This window comes from Strongylocentrotus purpuratus, unplaced genomic scaffold (assembly GCF_000002235.5).
Source record: "Strongylocentrotus purpuratus isolate Spur 01 unplaced genomic scaffold, Spur_5.0 spur5_contig_861, whole genome shotgun sequence".
Lineage (NCBI taxonomy): Eukaryota > Metazoa > Echinodermata > Echinoidea > Camarodonta > Strongylocentrotidae > Strongylocentrotus > Strongylocentrotus purpuratus.
In genome coordinates this window covers 2525477-2540455 of record NW_022145570.1, presented here as the reverse complement: position 1 = coordinate 2540455, position 14979 = coordinate 2525477, and the positions used below count along the sequence as shown (strand labels likewise).

Here is a 14979-nt window from a genome sequence, read left to right as displayed (position 1 = left end):
ACCTTTAAGATATATTTAGGCGGTTTACAGAAAATTATCAACCTAGCCATGAGATTCACTTTCTCCAATCCCTAGGGAGCACGACAAGTCAGGTGTCATTTTACTGACGCTAATATATGGGTGGCGAGAAGCAGTTGATGTGTTGCTTAAGTTAAAAAAGTGCCTCGTAGGAGATCAAGCCGACGACCATTTATTGTTTTCTTTCAGTGTTTAAAATACTCTATGACGACACCCCTAAAGGCGTATCTGTTGTAATAACTTCTGTAAATCAAACATGCATTATATTGTATATCCTTTCATACCTCCGTAACAATTCTTTTTAGAACATCCATTCTAGTTTTAGAATATACATCCTGTACACACAAACCAATGATATCAGATATTGCTTACAAAACTGAGATATTCGTCTGTCTGACCGCCTTTTCTATATTTTTTTATGATGATAGATGATGGAGATTATATAACGGCTTGCGGGAGGGACTCGTTTTTCCGAAAGTTCGTTTTCCCAAGCCCCAATTTTGTTCAGGGGGTTCATAACTCCGAAACTGAAATAGGGTTCATATTTCCGAATGTTTGTTGCATTTTTCCGAAGTTTCATATATTCACAGGTTCATCATTCATAAAGTGAAACAAAATTGGTTATTCAGAAAGCGTGACCCCCTCCCCTAAGGCGTGTGTCATTTTTCGAATTACTAACCTATAGAAATATCATGATGAGCCTTCAGAGTAACGCATCTTTCGGAATTAATTAAGGTCCCTTGGAAATATGAACCTTTAAAAAAAAAAAAAAAATATTCGGGCTAACTCGGACGCGGGGACAACTCGGGCCCGCTGCAAAATCGGTCATGGTTTCCTTTTTGTATACCCTAACCCTAATCCCTACCCCCTACCCCTACCCCTACCCCTAACCTGCATAAACTGACAGTTTTTGCAGCGGGGCCGAGTTGTCCCTGGGTCCGAGTTGCCCCGACTCCTTAACAAATAACCGGATTTTACTATTACATTAATTAGAACGCACATGTCCTAACGTCACGATGGAAACTGTATTCGGACGGGCCAGACTTCCGATGACTGAAGTCGGAATCGTTATCGACTCGGAAGAACTGTGCCCAGAAGAAGATTCTGAAGGTAGGGTAATGTGTAGTTGCAAATTTTCAAGATTTCCAGGGAGTGGGGTAGGGCGACTATTTTAATGGACTATTAATTTATGATTTCTTCGAAAGTGTGTGAATACTGAAAAGTATTTCAAAACCTTTTAACTTGACATTTATAGATAGTTTATTCAAGAATTCACTGACCATACAAAAAAATTCCGGAAGACATAATTTTGTACCTTCTTATCTTTCTCTTTTTCTTGCGGAGTAGTAATATGCACTATAATATCTCAACAGTCTAGTCTTTACAAAAATATGAGGAAAATGTTTATTAAACAGATTAAACATGACAGCAGGAAGCTGTAATGAATGGAGATACCGTCTCGAAAGAATTTTCAGAGGGAAAAATAATCAAGATCAACTTGGCCTAACAAATAGAAATGTTAGTTACCCTCTCCAGCCATCAAATCCTTCAACAATGCACAGGTTCCCTTTTGCATTCCAAATATTACAAAATATTACGCAACGCCGTCTGCTCCCCTAAGTTCTCTATTCACTCGGTCATAAAAAATATGCAGGCATCGAGCTTAGAAGTCATGCGTGGCACCGCAAAAATTAGGTCATGATCAGTGAAGATGTATTTACCTATAACATATAAAATACAGAATTCACAACATATGACCAATGCAACTTTCTATTGGTTATCAAATGCTCGGATAGCTCTACTGAAGATATACACGTACCCATTTCGACCAGCGAAATCGACCAAGGAAATCGTGAGTTAGAGCGAATGTAAGGTTTTCATCATCATGATTTTCCGAAATTTTCCGAAATTTGTACACAGCTAGAGAGGTAGAACTAAACGAAATTGTGTTATATGTTTGCGGATTTATTGGATGAGGGTTAGAAGTTGTCAATTCATCACCACTTTCCACCCCACCCCAAGTACGAGCCGGCAACGCAAAAGCCGCCGTGCTCGCTGGGCTGGGCTGTGGGTGGAAAGGGAGGACTTAGTGCTATTAGGGAGCTGTACGGTTTCGGAGGGAATTAAGGGGATTACGGTAGGGGAAACAAAAGGCGCGGTGCCACGGAAGTCATCAAAGGGGCCTCTTGGACGGGATCTCCATTCATTACAACTTCCTGATAAAAGTATTGTTAGATCATGTAAATTATACACATTTAAGATTCGCAATCTTTTGAATATATACTTGAGTTCTTCTCTCACTAAATGTTATAGCACAAACTGCCATTTTCAGTAATACAATATGCTTCTGATAGCTAGCCTTATAGATGCTTCCCCAGTCCACACCTATATTCCGTAATTAATATGGGGTTGTTTAACAGACTTTTGCAATCGAAATAACACTTAAACTTGTATTCTAGTACACTGACTTCCTATCCAATATCCCCCTTGTAGTGAAGTACGAGTTGTACAAGTAAATTAAATATTTTTCCTGTGAATTTCATTACAAGATCATGACACACACGCCGTCTAATATAAACATGTATCCCAAATTCCTACTCCCAATACCATTTGTTTCATTTCCTTTGATTGATCTTATGTATATAAGCAGTTAAGTCCTGTGAGATAAATAATGAAGCATTGATATTGACTAGAATCTGTAATCGATTTTAGGCTGTTTTGGGTAACAGGGAAATACAACTATTAAACCAATATCAGTTCTGAGGTAATGAATCTGCTTTCTCTCCTCAAATTGGCATCCACCATTCAAATGAACGTATAATAACCCAGTGTGTATAAAACAAATTACTTTAAAAGAAAAAGAAATCAGAAAGAAATTGAAAACGCAACTTGTACAATAGTAATTATTAATTTGTATTCGCATTACCTGGAAACGTCATTGATCTTTTTCGATTAAATCGCTTTTATGTATGAACGACGCAATGTACTGCACGGAAATGGATTCAAATAGGGGTTCAAGAATCAATCGATAGTGCCGACCCGGAGAAACAGTTTATTTCTAAAAATTGATTATTGGTCAATTTTAATGTTGAAAGGCGGGGGATTTCATAAAATAATTTTTTTTTGCAAATGGTGGCACTATTAAAAAGTACTTGTTCAGTGGTCATTTGCCGACACAGTCCATTCACAACGCACCATTTGCTTGCCGTCTGATTTCGTTTAAATATTTATTATGTTAACATTTTTTCACAAGGAAAACACGAATTTCATGCTGTATCAGCATGATCAGTAGCAGAGATAGCAAAACTTTTCAAATGATTTTTGTTACTTTCTTTTTCCCTTCTTTAAACAAAATATATATACTGTTTTCTTTTTTTAGGCCCTGCGGCATCAATTATTAGAGCTGTTTGCCAAGTTTCTAGTAACGGCACAACTTATTGGAACACCAGTATAAGATGTCAAGATGATATCACTCGACAATTAAATAGAATATTGATGGCAAGTTTCTCCATGTTTACTTTAGATACTCTTTCAGATATGAAGAGATTAACTTGTGAATGAATGGCAACTATACGCGCAACAGAGGTTTTATGGCATGCTCAGTTCTTCGCGTCTTCTGGTTACACAAACTTGCAGAATGATCTGGTTTAATGTTTGTGTAGAAGAAAAAATACCATCCTTGTCTAGCTTAACCGACACTTTTGACTTAAGCCTTATCTCTAGAACAATCTTTGAAAACGTTGTAATTATTTGCATTCAGTTTACCCGAACTTTCGTGAATAAATGGGCATGTTTTCACAAAATATCGTTTAGCCCGACAAACCGACTCGACGCGAAGATCCGATTGAACAAAATAAGCCTATACGCCTATTTAACTTTACGTCATTAAAAAAAAACCGCCGCTGGTTACCACCTCATATTTAAACGAGGCTTTAAATATAATTTAAGGGGGCAGAATAATAATCATGATACAAAAGTGATGATGTAATTAATCGTCTTTCATCCGCTATTATGATGTCAATGTCATGAATGTAAAATGAACAGTACGATTGGTATACAAAACTATTAATTTCGTTATAAAATATTCAGTACAATTAAAGCTTCTTGGGTGAAATTCAATTAATCTGTAGTTCATGTTTTGTCCCTTATTAGCTCTCTACATCTTAGTCGCATCTCGTCAATTACTCAGTTGTTCATATACCCAACCTCTGCTTTAATAATAAATAGTTTCCCCCTTTTTAAATGTCAGAAATTTGGGATTTCTAATCTCAAAATGTTCATGGTCGGATGGTGAACCTTCTCAACTACTCTCGACCGGGGTGAACGTTAACTACCATTTTGCAGGGTTTTATTCATCTATTTCGTTTCCCGTCAAAAAGATTTGTTCGTAAGAACATGCCTAACAGCCTATCTTGGTTTTTAAAATCTTACCCATAACAAACACTAAATCGTAGGTTGGGAGTAAGATTCAAATCTCCTCTAACACTCAGCCCTCCTGTACCTTTGTGTCTTATCCACTGTTTTTTTCTTCAAATGAAACACTTGTGTATCATAATATGGCATGGTTTGATTTTAATTTATAGGCAGGGGGAAATACTATGTCCAACTTCCTCTTTATCGTTTAAACTTTAATGTATGCATTCTAACGTAAATACTTTTCACAGGGTAGTAGGGAACTTTGATTACGTCACCAACCATGCCCCCCCCCCATGAGGTAAATTACGTATTATATCCGTCAATTCTATTTCAAACGTGCATTAGTATAACATAAGAATAAAAATTAAAGCATCCATGCTCATTCGTCAGCCCTACACATCCAGCAGTCTAGAATGACAAGATTCAGCATGAATAACAAAATATAGTCCAGACCTCGCCCCTTCCTTCCCTCTTAAAATCTTCTTGCCACTGCACATTAATTTCGAGGACTGAAAAATAAGAAGCCTACGCTCACCTAATGTTTTTTATGCAATCAAAGAGTTATCAAAATGTGTTTTGCAGTTGATATTACTAACCCTTGATATGTGTGTCTCTTTATACTTGAAGAATGGGATATATGATGCTAATGTTGCTAAAGAAGTTTTCAGAATAACCCAGAACTATGAGGACATTACCGCTATTGACATTGGCTTACTGTATGAGATCCTGCAGCTCTTAGCTGACCAGAACTCTGATACAATTGTGAGTTAATGAGTTAATGATTTACCTTCCCTTCAAAAGATTTATAAATGGCCTTGTCTATAAATCTTTTGAAGAAAACAAAAAATTAGTAAATAACGAACAAAGCTGTTGGTTAATGTCAATTCGGGATATCTTTAGTTCACTAAATATTTGTAATAATGGAAATGAGACCGTATTGGACCCTGAAAATATACAAATTTCTCATAAAGATTTTGTCGAGTTATGTAAACTTTGTTTGGAAAGGAGATTTGATGAACAATTAAAACTAGACTTATTTGATGATAGGGATACCCGTAAAGGAAATAAACTCAGAACCCTCAGACAATTTAAAAACTCAATCAAGCAAGAAAAGTATTTATCTCATATACCAAATATAAATTTAAGAAAAAATATCACCAAACTACGTCTCAGCGCGCACAACTTACCCATAGAAACAGGAAGGTATAAAAGACCAGAAAAAACTCCCCCGAATCTACGATTCTGTGAAGACTGTAATATGAATCTTGTAGGAGATGAATTCCATATAATTATGAAATGTGACAAGTATAAAGATTTACGAGTAGATTTTATAGAAACAATTAGTAATCTGGAAGAAAATTTTTGTAATTTGGATAGTCAAGAAAAATTCATATTTATAATGAGATTAGATAATGAAGTTGTAATAGATAGTTTTTCTTTGTTCACCAAAAACATAATTGCAATGAGGGGTAATTTTTAGATACTATATGTTATAACAAAGTAGTCGTGTACAATCTTATGCTTTTGTTTTAGTTCTCATTTACATATTTCGTATTGCATGACTTATTGTTTATTTAGAAAGGTGTTGTAAATGTTTTATATTATGTTTTATATATCGATTGTTGCATTACATTGTAAAGTGATTATAACTATGTCTATAAACAGAATATTGATGTACATCAATGATGTTTAATAAATACAATACAATACAATACACGTACCTTATCTTATCGAACCTAATCATTTTACGTGTATAGAAAGAAACAAAAATGAGCATGTTCAAACACATCTGTATTGCTAAATGTGGAAGAGAAAGACCTCAATATTATTATTGGCAATTATGCACTGTAAGATGAATGATAAATCTGATTGTATACTTTATGATAGTATTAGAAGATAGAGTCGCAATGGCTCAGTGGTAAAGCTGTGGTTCTTAATCTGGAGATCTGGGGTTCGAAACCAAGACGATAATCTAGTGCCCATTGATTGGTCAGGAATTATCAAATCATCATAACCATCTATCAAACCTAACTTAATATAGTAAAGGGTCTGAGATAAGAAGCTCAACGTATTCTCAGAACCCTACACATTCGTGTCTCCAATTACGGTTTGTAATGTTTTGACGTGTCTCGTTTGTAATGAATGCAGAAAGTCTCATCTCTTTTGTTGTGTAATGATATTTACCTCGTCTTTCATAGGTAACCGGTCTCATAGTGGGAATAGTAAATAACGTGATGTTTGTCGAAGAGGATGTGCTAGCCTCTGCCCAAGAGAATGGAAATTATACTACCCTCATCGCCCAGGTCTTGGAATCTCAGTTGAATACCGTCGACGTTGGTAACAGCGTGCTTGACGCAGCTTACCCCAAAATAGCAGTTCAGGTAAACTAGGCCTTAACTCTCACAATTCTTTACATTCTTTCTGCCCATATTGACTTCTATGAATTGTGTTGATACATAATATAACAGAGCAGGTAAACGAGAGCTTAATTCCTAGGTCACATTTGCCGCGGCGGCCGTGCGGTCTAAAATATCTACAGCCAATAGCAATTATAGGAAAACGCAAGACTATACGGTAGCCTTGCGTTATATATACTCCGGGGGAGAAGCGGTAGCATCAGTCTGGCCGCACGGTGGCCGTATGGTCCCCTTTCGGCCGCTTTGCGGGCACCTTGGGGCTACATTGCGTCTGTCTTTAATACTATTTTCTTCAAAAATCTACGGCCACCGCAGGGACGACCTAAGGCGACCGTGCGTCATCAATTCAAAAGCCGTACGGCAGTCGTAGATTTTCTGTCTCCACAAATTCAAAATACGCCGCGCGTCTACTCTAACATAATTATGTGACCGCTAACGTATGTGACCGTGGGAATGCTGCGGCGGTCCTATAATTGATATTGGCCGTAGAGGTTCAAGACCGCACGGCCGCGGTGGCAAACGTGACCTAGGCATAACTCTCACAAATGTGTCCATTATATTTCTGCCCACGTATATCGAATTGTGAAAGTTTGTAGATGCATGCATTCAAGTACACAATGATACACAAGTTGTGCAATTATCTTCCTTCTCTAATCAGACGTGCTCAGTTTGGGTCTTTAAATGTTTGACATGTTGACTGGGTTGCGGAAGACGCGCTCGTGGATTCGAAAAAATGTATTTGTTTCTTTAAAAAGGCAAGAAACACCTCCAAAACGTATCTTATTTCAAAAAGCGTGAATGTTTGTGAATATTATGATTTTTTGAAAATATGGTGTATTGTTCTAAATGTGTACTCGATGTTTAAAGCAACAATATCGAATATGTTGATACTTGCATAATCGTAACTACATACACTAACCTATAGGTGCTTGACGTACCTTTGGACACTGCTGGAGACGGCATAGTGATCACCATGTTAAGTATGGACAACGGTTCTTTGAGCAACAGTGACATCGTGGTAGGAACACATCAAGACACACCTACTAATTCTGTCCCAAGAGACACCTTTGCCAGGGTTGTTGTACCCATCGAGGTAGCCCAAGTTTTTACTACTCTAGAGGTCACGGAAGGCCCATCAAGTTCTAACAACACTACCAGCGGAGATAACCTCGGCACAACTACCGCTTCAGGAGTGTCCAGTGGTCCTGGGGAAACGACGGGTGAAAGCGGTATCGGGTCTCTCAGGGTTGCTTTCGTTGTGTATGCCAATGATGCCATGTTTCCTTCACCAAGTCTTGCTCTACTCAACCGGGAGATTGATACACCAGTGGTTTCCTTAACAATCGGCGGACAGAAGATAGAGAATCTCATGGAGCGTGTCAATATCACTTTCTATAGATTCAAGGTAAGCATGGTATGAGGTGCACTGGAGAGCTGTATGACAAATGCTCCGGTGATAAATGCTCTGAATACAGATGTAAATATAGCAGTTCGGATAATACTTTAAATTTATGGTAATATCTTATGGAAATATTAAGTCCGTTAATATATGTACATATATTATGTACAAAAACATTTTGACATGAAGAAATTACTGTTTGTTTATGTTGTATTATACCTTACATTTATATGTTCTTTGTTATTCAGTTATATTATATTTGGAAAAAATGCAGATATAAATCAAATCAAATCAAAATGTGTAACTTCGGTCTTGGACCAAAGACCTACCTATAACTCTATCCCTAACACTAAACACAACCTAATAATCACTTGGAGACCTAACCATACCACTATAATTATGCGTACAATTCTCACGAAACACACCCGGAGCAAACAGGCGGTAGTAGTTTCAATGCTGACTGGTGTTTTAATGAATCAAGAGTCAATCAGTTTACAACGGTTTCTATGATAGAATTTCAACAACTTTGCTATAAAATTGTAACGCCATTGATATCCTCCAATTTGCACTGTCCCCCCCCCCCCCCGCCCGCCGCCCCCCCCCCCCCCACTCAGTGTTATTTAGGGTACGCGTATGCTCGTTCCCTCTTTTTGAAAGCACCCCCTATCTGAGGACTGCCAACATTTCCGAACCCCCTTTCGCGGGCTTTTCACGGGCTTTTCCTGCCTTGGAGACCCCCCTAAATACGGAAAAATGCTCAATGTACCCCCCTAAATTTCGGAATAATTTCTCAGGAGTCCAAAGAGATGAGAGAAAAAAAGAAAAACACCCCCTTTTTAAAGAAGTCTCCGGGTGAAAAGTCAAATACACCCTTTTTTTTACAATTCTCGGGCCGGACTTTGTCGCACGAAAAGTACCCCTTTACCGGACATTTTGGTAACACGCATGCGGTCATTCCGACCCCGGAGTGGGGGGCCCAACACTAGCCGATATTATGATAAAACCTAGATGCAACATAAGACAGGCCTATATATTGATTATACTTGTACTATACATTTCGTAAACAGGCATGTGCTACATTCTTTTGCCAGTGGTTGTGGGCCGCATGTCTCTAACATCTTACATATATTTTTTGTTCAATAATTTACTGATTTCAGCCTGACTCCCGCGATCCTACTTGTAACTTCTGGGAGTTTAATCTCGGTAAATGGTCTATGGAGGGATGTCAACTGTTACCTGATAACACCGCCAATAGCTCCAATGATGAATACTACACATGCGCCTGCGACCACCTAACCAACTTTGCCGTTTTAGTGGTATGTGATTCCTTCCGCATGTTTAAAATATCGCATAAAACTGCCTATCCTTAACAAAATACAATCTTCATCTTTTATGCTATTTTAATTACCCTAATTATTCCAAGAATTATCAACATTTAAATGTTAACTTCATATTCTAGTTTTTATAAACTATCTTTATACTTCTTGTATCATGTAACATGCAACAACTAGATAATACTGAACAGCATCCTTTTTGGAAAAAAAGAAACATTCCTTTTCTCTGTCAAGGATACTATTACATATGCATAACTATAATCATGACATGATTTACAAGTAAAGACTTCAGGTCAAAAGAGCCATTAAATAATTGTTATCCAGGCTTATCTTATTTCTCCATTAATTACTGTCTCTGACAACTTGCTAAATAAATTAAAGCACAAGAGAAAAAAACTAGATTTCACTTACAGTTTGACTGGTGACAAAAAAGCTTGGAAGACAGAAGCAGCCGTGTCCAGTACAGACAATTCTGGTGCAAGCTAGAAATACAAGAAACTGCCATGCCCAGTTTCAAAAGGTGTAGACCAAACATGCTGCCGTCGCCCCATTTTGTCGGCCTAGCTGAAGCCATCAAACCCGTAGCAGGCTGCTTCTCTAAGACATTAGCTCTCAGAGGTCTTGCCTCTCCAGATCCCAAACTTTCAGTGAAGAATATTAATTCCAACTAGATCGTTTATCCCTTATAAGAAATTTTATTCTTTACACAAGCTACTAAAATATTGCCTTCACCTGCTTAACAAAAATTTGCAAGAAAACTATCTGCATCACTCTAATATTAAAAGAGATTAGAATTCGAAACTTGCAGGAAGCCTCAAAGACTGTGCTAGACAAAAGGGAGGGAGCACATGAATATGCTAATAAGCTATTAACTGCACTACATATCTTTGGACAATAGCAGAGACATGACTTTGACATATTACGAAATGCAAAGCAATGCACGGTTAACTTGCTTTCTATGAGGTCCTGGAATGGGGATATGGAGATATTCACATAAGTATTTTTACAATAGGATTGATATAATTGACTAGCGTGACGCGCTTAAAAAAATAGCAGATTTCACCTGTTATCAATGAGTGAAATTCATAATGCATACATATTTATTAATTCTTTACTGTATTAAATCTTATTTCATTGCTCCTGCGCACGTTTTACGCTGAAGGACATATATGCAGAGGACGAACCACCGAAACCTGTACTCCGTTTATTGAGTATCACTGGGTGTGCTATATCAATTCTGTGTCTGGCCATCGCTATCGCGTCCTATCTCAGTGTCAAGTAAGTCAAATTGTTTGTCGTTGTTGTTTTCTACCAACCCTCCCCCATCCCCCAAGACAATTATATGATAACATATAATCAGTATAAATCAACGAATTTATACAGAAACAACTGTATATAATCATGATAATGTACAAAAGCGATTGAAAATGGAAGAGTTGATAGTGAATGGAATGAGTGATGTATATTAGTACAACGATCAGAAAGATATTCGTCATTTTAATAGTATTTTCGGTATCCATTTTAAGGTTTATATGCCGGCTTATATGCCTCAGGAATAATGATTATTCTGACCACGTAATACGTCTTTTGAATGTTCACGTATTTCAATAGATGTGTGTCATGTATATCAGTAAAACGATCAGAAAGATATTCGTCATTTTCAATGGTATTTTCGGTATCCATTTTAAGGTTTATATGTCGGCTTATATGCCTCAGGAATAATTATTATTCTGACCACGTAATACGTCATTTGAATGTTCACATATTTAAATAGATGATGTTTAAGGCAATTAAAGGAAAATCAAACAGTTCCGATTTGTACGAAAGCAGACAAATAAGAGAAACAGAATGGTGACAGTTTGAATAAACGGGACCTATCAAAAGGGAGTAATGAATATCACAAAATATATGTGAATCTCAGATTGGCAATTTGGTAAGTGGAATTTGTCGTGTCATACAGTTTACAATGCAAGGAACTGCCCTTTGTAGTACAATCAAATCAAATAATTTTCGTTTATTTCTCGGAAGTTAAAATAACAACCAGCCAAACAAAACGTACTTACGATAATATCTTTCATCAACAGGAAGATACGAAGATCTCAGACTCACAAGATTTTCATCTTTCTTTGCACCACCCTGCTCTGTTTGTACACCGTCTCCCTCGTCATCATCGCTCTCGACACTGAGTTCCAGCAAGCCGAGGTCGAGTTGATACCGTGTTCCGTCCTGGCGGCACTCGTCCACTACTTTGTACTCTCTTCGCTTATGTGGATGGGCATCGAGGGGTTTAACACTTATCTGGTCATCGTAAAAGTGTTTAATACTTACATCCCGAAGTTTATGATCAAAGCTTCGATTGTAGGATGGGGTAAGAACTATTGATTTTTCTATATAATACAACAAAATAATACAGCTCTAGTGCGTACTATGAAACAAAACAATTACAAGAGACGTGACATCTATTATAATAGTGCCTAGTTGACACCCAACTATAGTTCTAGGCACTAGCTAGGCACTATAGTCAACTAGGCACTAGGCACTATAGTCAACTAGTCACTAGGCACTATAGTTCTAGGCACTATAGTGCCTAGTTGACACTGAGGGTCACCGAAGACTTTTCAAGAACAGACAGCGGTTGTTTTTACACTTGATTCCTTTATTTTACTGTTGTGCTATTTTTCTTGTTAAAGGAGGAAAGCCACGTCATCCTAACTTAGAATTGCTTCGGCTTCTGGTATTACTCTGAGAGGTGCTCCCCCATTTAACTAAGGAGGCTAATACAAAATTAATGCTGCCTTTGTTCTAGACTGTCGCGCGTTAATGTTGCGCAATGGACTGAACCTTCGCTCCCTCCATAAATATCATATGATATGACTTTACCTGATCGTTGGGTGACGGTCAACTAATCGAGTGTTGAGTTGTGGATAATTAGCCGAGGTGACGGAGATGACTCTAAACTACACTCTAAACCCTACCCGCACCCCCTCCCCCTCCCACCTCCTGAATGATCAGGACCACATTGTGTGAAGCGAAAAGTGTTTTGGACAACTTTCAACCTGTGTACATTTTGTTTAATTATTTATTTGCTTAACAGTAATTCATTTTATATTTCTCTAATTGTTCTAGTTTAATTTTATTTTGTTAGTTTTTTTATTACTCATATATGTATCTATTATTTACTCGAAAGTGTAAAGATCGAGTAAAAGAGTATACTGACGGGGACATTTTCCTAATATTTTATCTTTTTCTTTTCAAACTCAGGTATCCCGGCTGTAATCGTTGCCGCAACTGGGGCAATCACTAGGAACTATTATGCTGAAGAAGATTAGTAAGTTGATCCATACTTGTACATGAGGAATCTTGCACCAACAAAGATGATTAATGCATGCAAGTCTTCCCCGAGCAATGTTCTATTTTCTCTTTATCTCCATCCACAGTTGTTACATCCGGAAGTGGCCCCTCATTGGTGGTCTCCTGGTCCCAATGGCTATCATCCTCATCATCAATATCGCTGTGTTCATCTTGGCAATGTGCCGTCTGCAAAGTTCTGCACGAATGGCAGGACGTGTGAAGAAGGACTGCAAGACCGAACGACAAGAGACCCTAGAACGGATCCAGAATGGCATCGCCATATTGCTCCTGCTTGGCTTCACCTGGACTACTGGATACCTGGCACTGATCAACGTGGACTTCACTGAACTCCTTTTCATCATCTTCAACTCCTTGCAAGGCTTCTTCATCTTCGTCCTCTATTGTCTTCGAAAGGAGACCATCAGGAAGCAGTGGCGCCGTTGTATCTGCTGTGCACTGTTGCGGGAAGGTGGCAGCGCTGAGTCCCAAGGAAATTCTGGACGAACACCAGGATCTACGAGTGGGACTGGAGGCTCTCAACCTATGTTTGAATCTTCGTCTGCCATATCCCATACCAATCCATCTTTTGACAACTCAAATTAGATATGAAACCATCAGGTTGCGATGATTAATGTGCAAACGATGTATCTCTTGTAACTAATAACCAGAAAATGATAGTAGACATGGGCCACTGGCGTACTGGTGGGGGGGGGGGGGGGCTTGGGGGCGCCAGCCCCCCCCCCCCCCCAAATAAAATTGAACCATGGCTTATTTTCACAAGTAATGTATAAATGTTCGTGATATCACATGATTTTCAACAAAATGCTATAGTTTCTCCATCATTTCTTGCAAACTGACCCATTCCCAAATAGCCAGGAAGAGCATATGTTTTTTTTTTATAGTCACTAAGGGCCTTATATACAGTGGCCACTAACAGTAACACTAATTCCTACTGTATATATACCGTTAAGGGGCCCAGTGGGGAAATTCAATTCAGACAAGAGTAGAGAACGGTACAACGAATCGTCTTCTTTCTCTAATAATTCAATGAAACGGCAAAGCTTCCGCGCTTCGCGCGGGAGGGGGGGGGGGGGGGGAACTAATTTCAGACTAGGATTAAGAGTCGAGAACGGTACAACGAATCGTCTTAATATTTCTCTACTAATTAATGAAACTAATTTCAGACAAGGATTAAGAGTAATAATTAAATGAAACGACAAAGCTTCCGCGCTTCGCGTGGGAGGGGGGAACTGGATTCAGACAAAGACACAATAAAACGATTCGTCTTCTTTCTCTGATAATTTAATAAAGCTTGAAAGCTTCCGCGTTTCGCGCGGGATGGGAGAAAATGAATTCAGACAAGGATTAATAGTATTAATTTATTGAAACGTCAAAGCTTCCGCGCTTTGTGCGAAGGGGGGGGGGGTGACGGAATTCAGACAAGGATTAAGAGTCGAGAACGGTTCAACGGTACAATGAAAATGAATGAATCGTCTTCTTTCTCTATAAATTTAATGAAACTTGAAAGCTTTCGCGTTTCGCGCGGGATGGGCGAAAATGAATTCAGACAAGGATTAATAGTATTAATTTATTGAAACGTCAAAGCTTCCGTGCTTTGCGCGAAAGGGGGGGGGGGGAACGGAATTCAGACAAGGATTAAGAGTCGAGAACGGTTCAACGGTACAATGAAAATGAATGAATCGTCTTCTTTCTCTATGAATTTAATGAAACGTGAAAGCTTACGCGCTTCGCGTGGGAGGAGGGAACTGAATTCAGACAAAGACACAATAAAACGATTCGTCTTCTTTTCTAATAATTTAATGAAACTTGAAAGCTTCCGCGTTTCGCGAGGGATGGGCAAAAATGAATTCAGACAAGGATTAATAGTATTAATTTATTGAAACGTCAAAGCGAGTCGAGAACGGTTCAACGGTACAATGGAAATGAATGATTCGTCTTCTTTCTCTAATAATTTAATGAAACTTGAAAACTTCCGCGTTTCGCGCGGGATGGGCGAAAGTGAATTCAGACAAGGGTTAAGAGT

General features: G+C 38.3%; 1 protein-coding gene across 1 annotated transcript; it reads left to right on the top strand.

Moving 5' to 3' along the window:
* The first annotated feature begins 1034 nt into the window (after positions 1–1034).
* LOC105436671 (adhesion G-protein coupled receptor G2-like) lies at positions 1035–13619 on the top strand. Its single transcript, XM_030999880.1, has 9 exons — positions 1035–1133; positions 5062–5196; positions 6633–6815; positions 7777–8256; positions 9408–9566; positions 10747–10862; positions 11669–11952; positions 12846–12912; positions 13022–13619. Exons 1-9 carry the CDS (start codon positions 1035–1037, stop codon positions 13536–13538), a joined length of 2040 nt encoding a protein of 679 aa, XP_030855740.1. The 3' UTR covers positions 13539–13619.
* The last annotated feature ends 1360 nt before the right edge of the window (positions 13620–14979 follow it).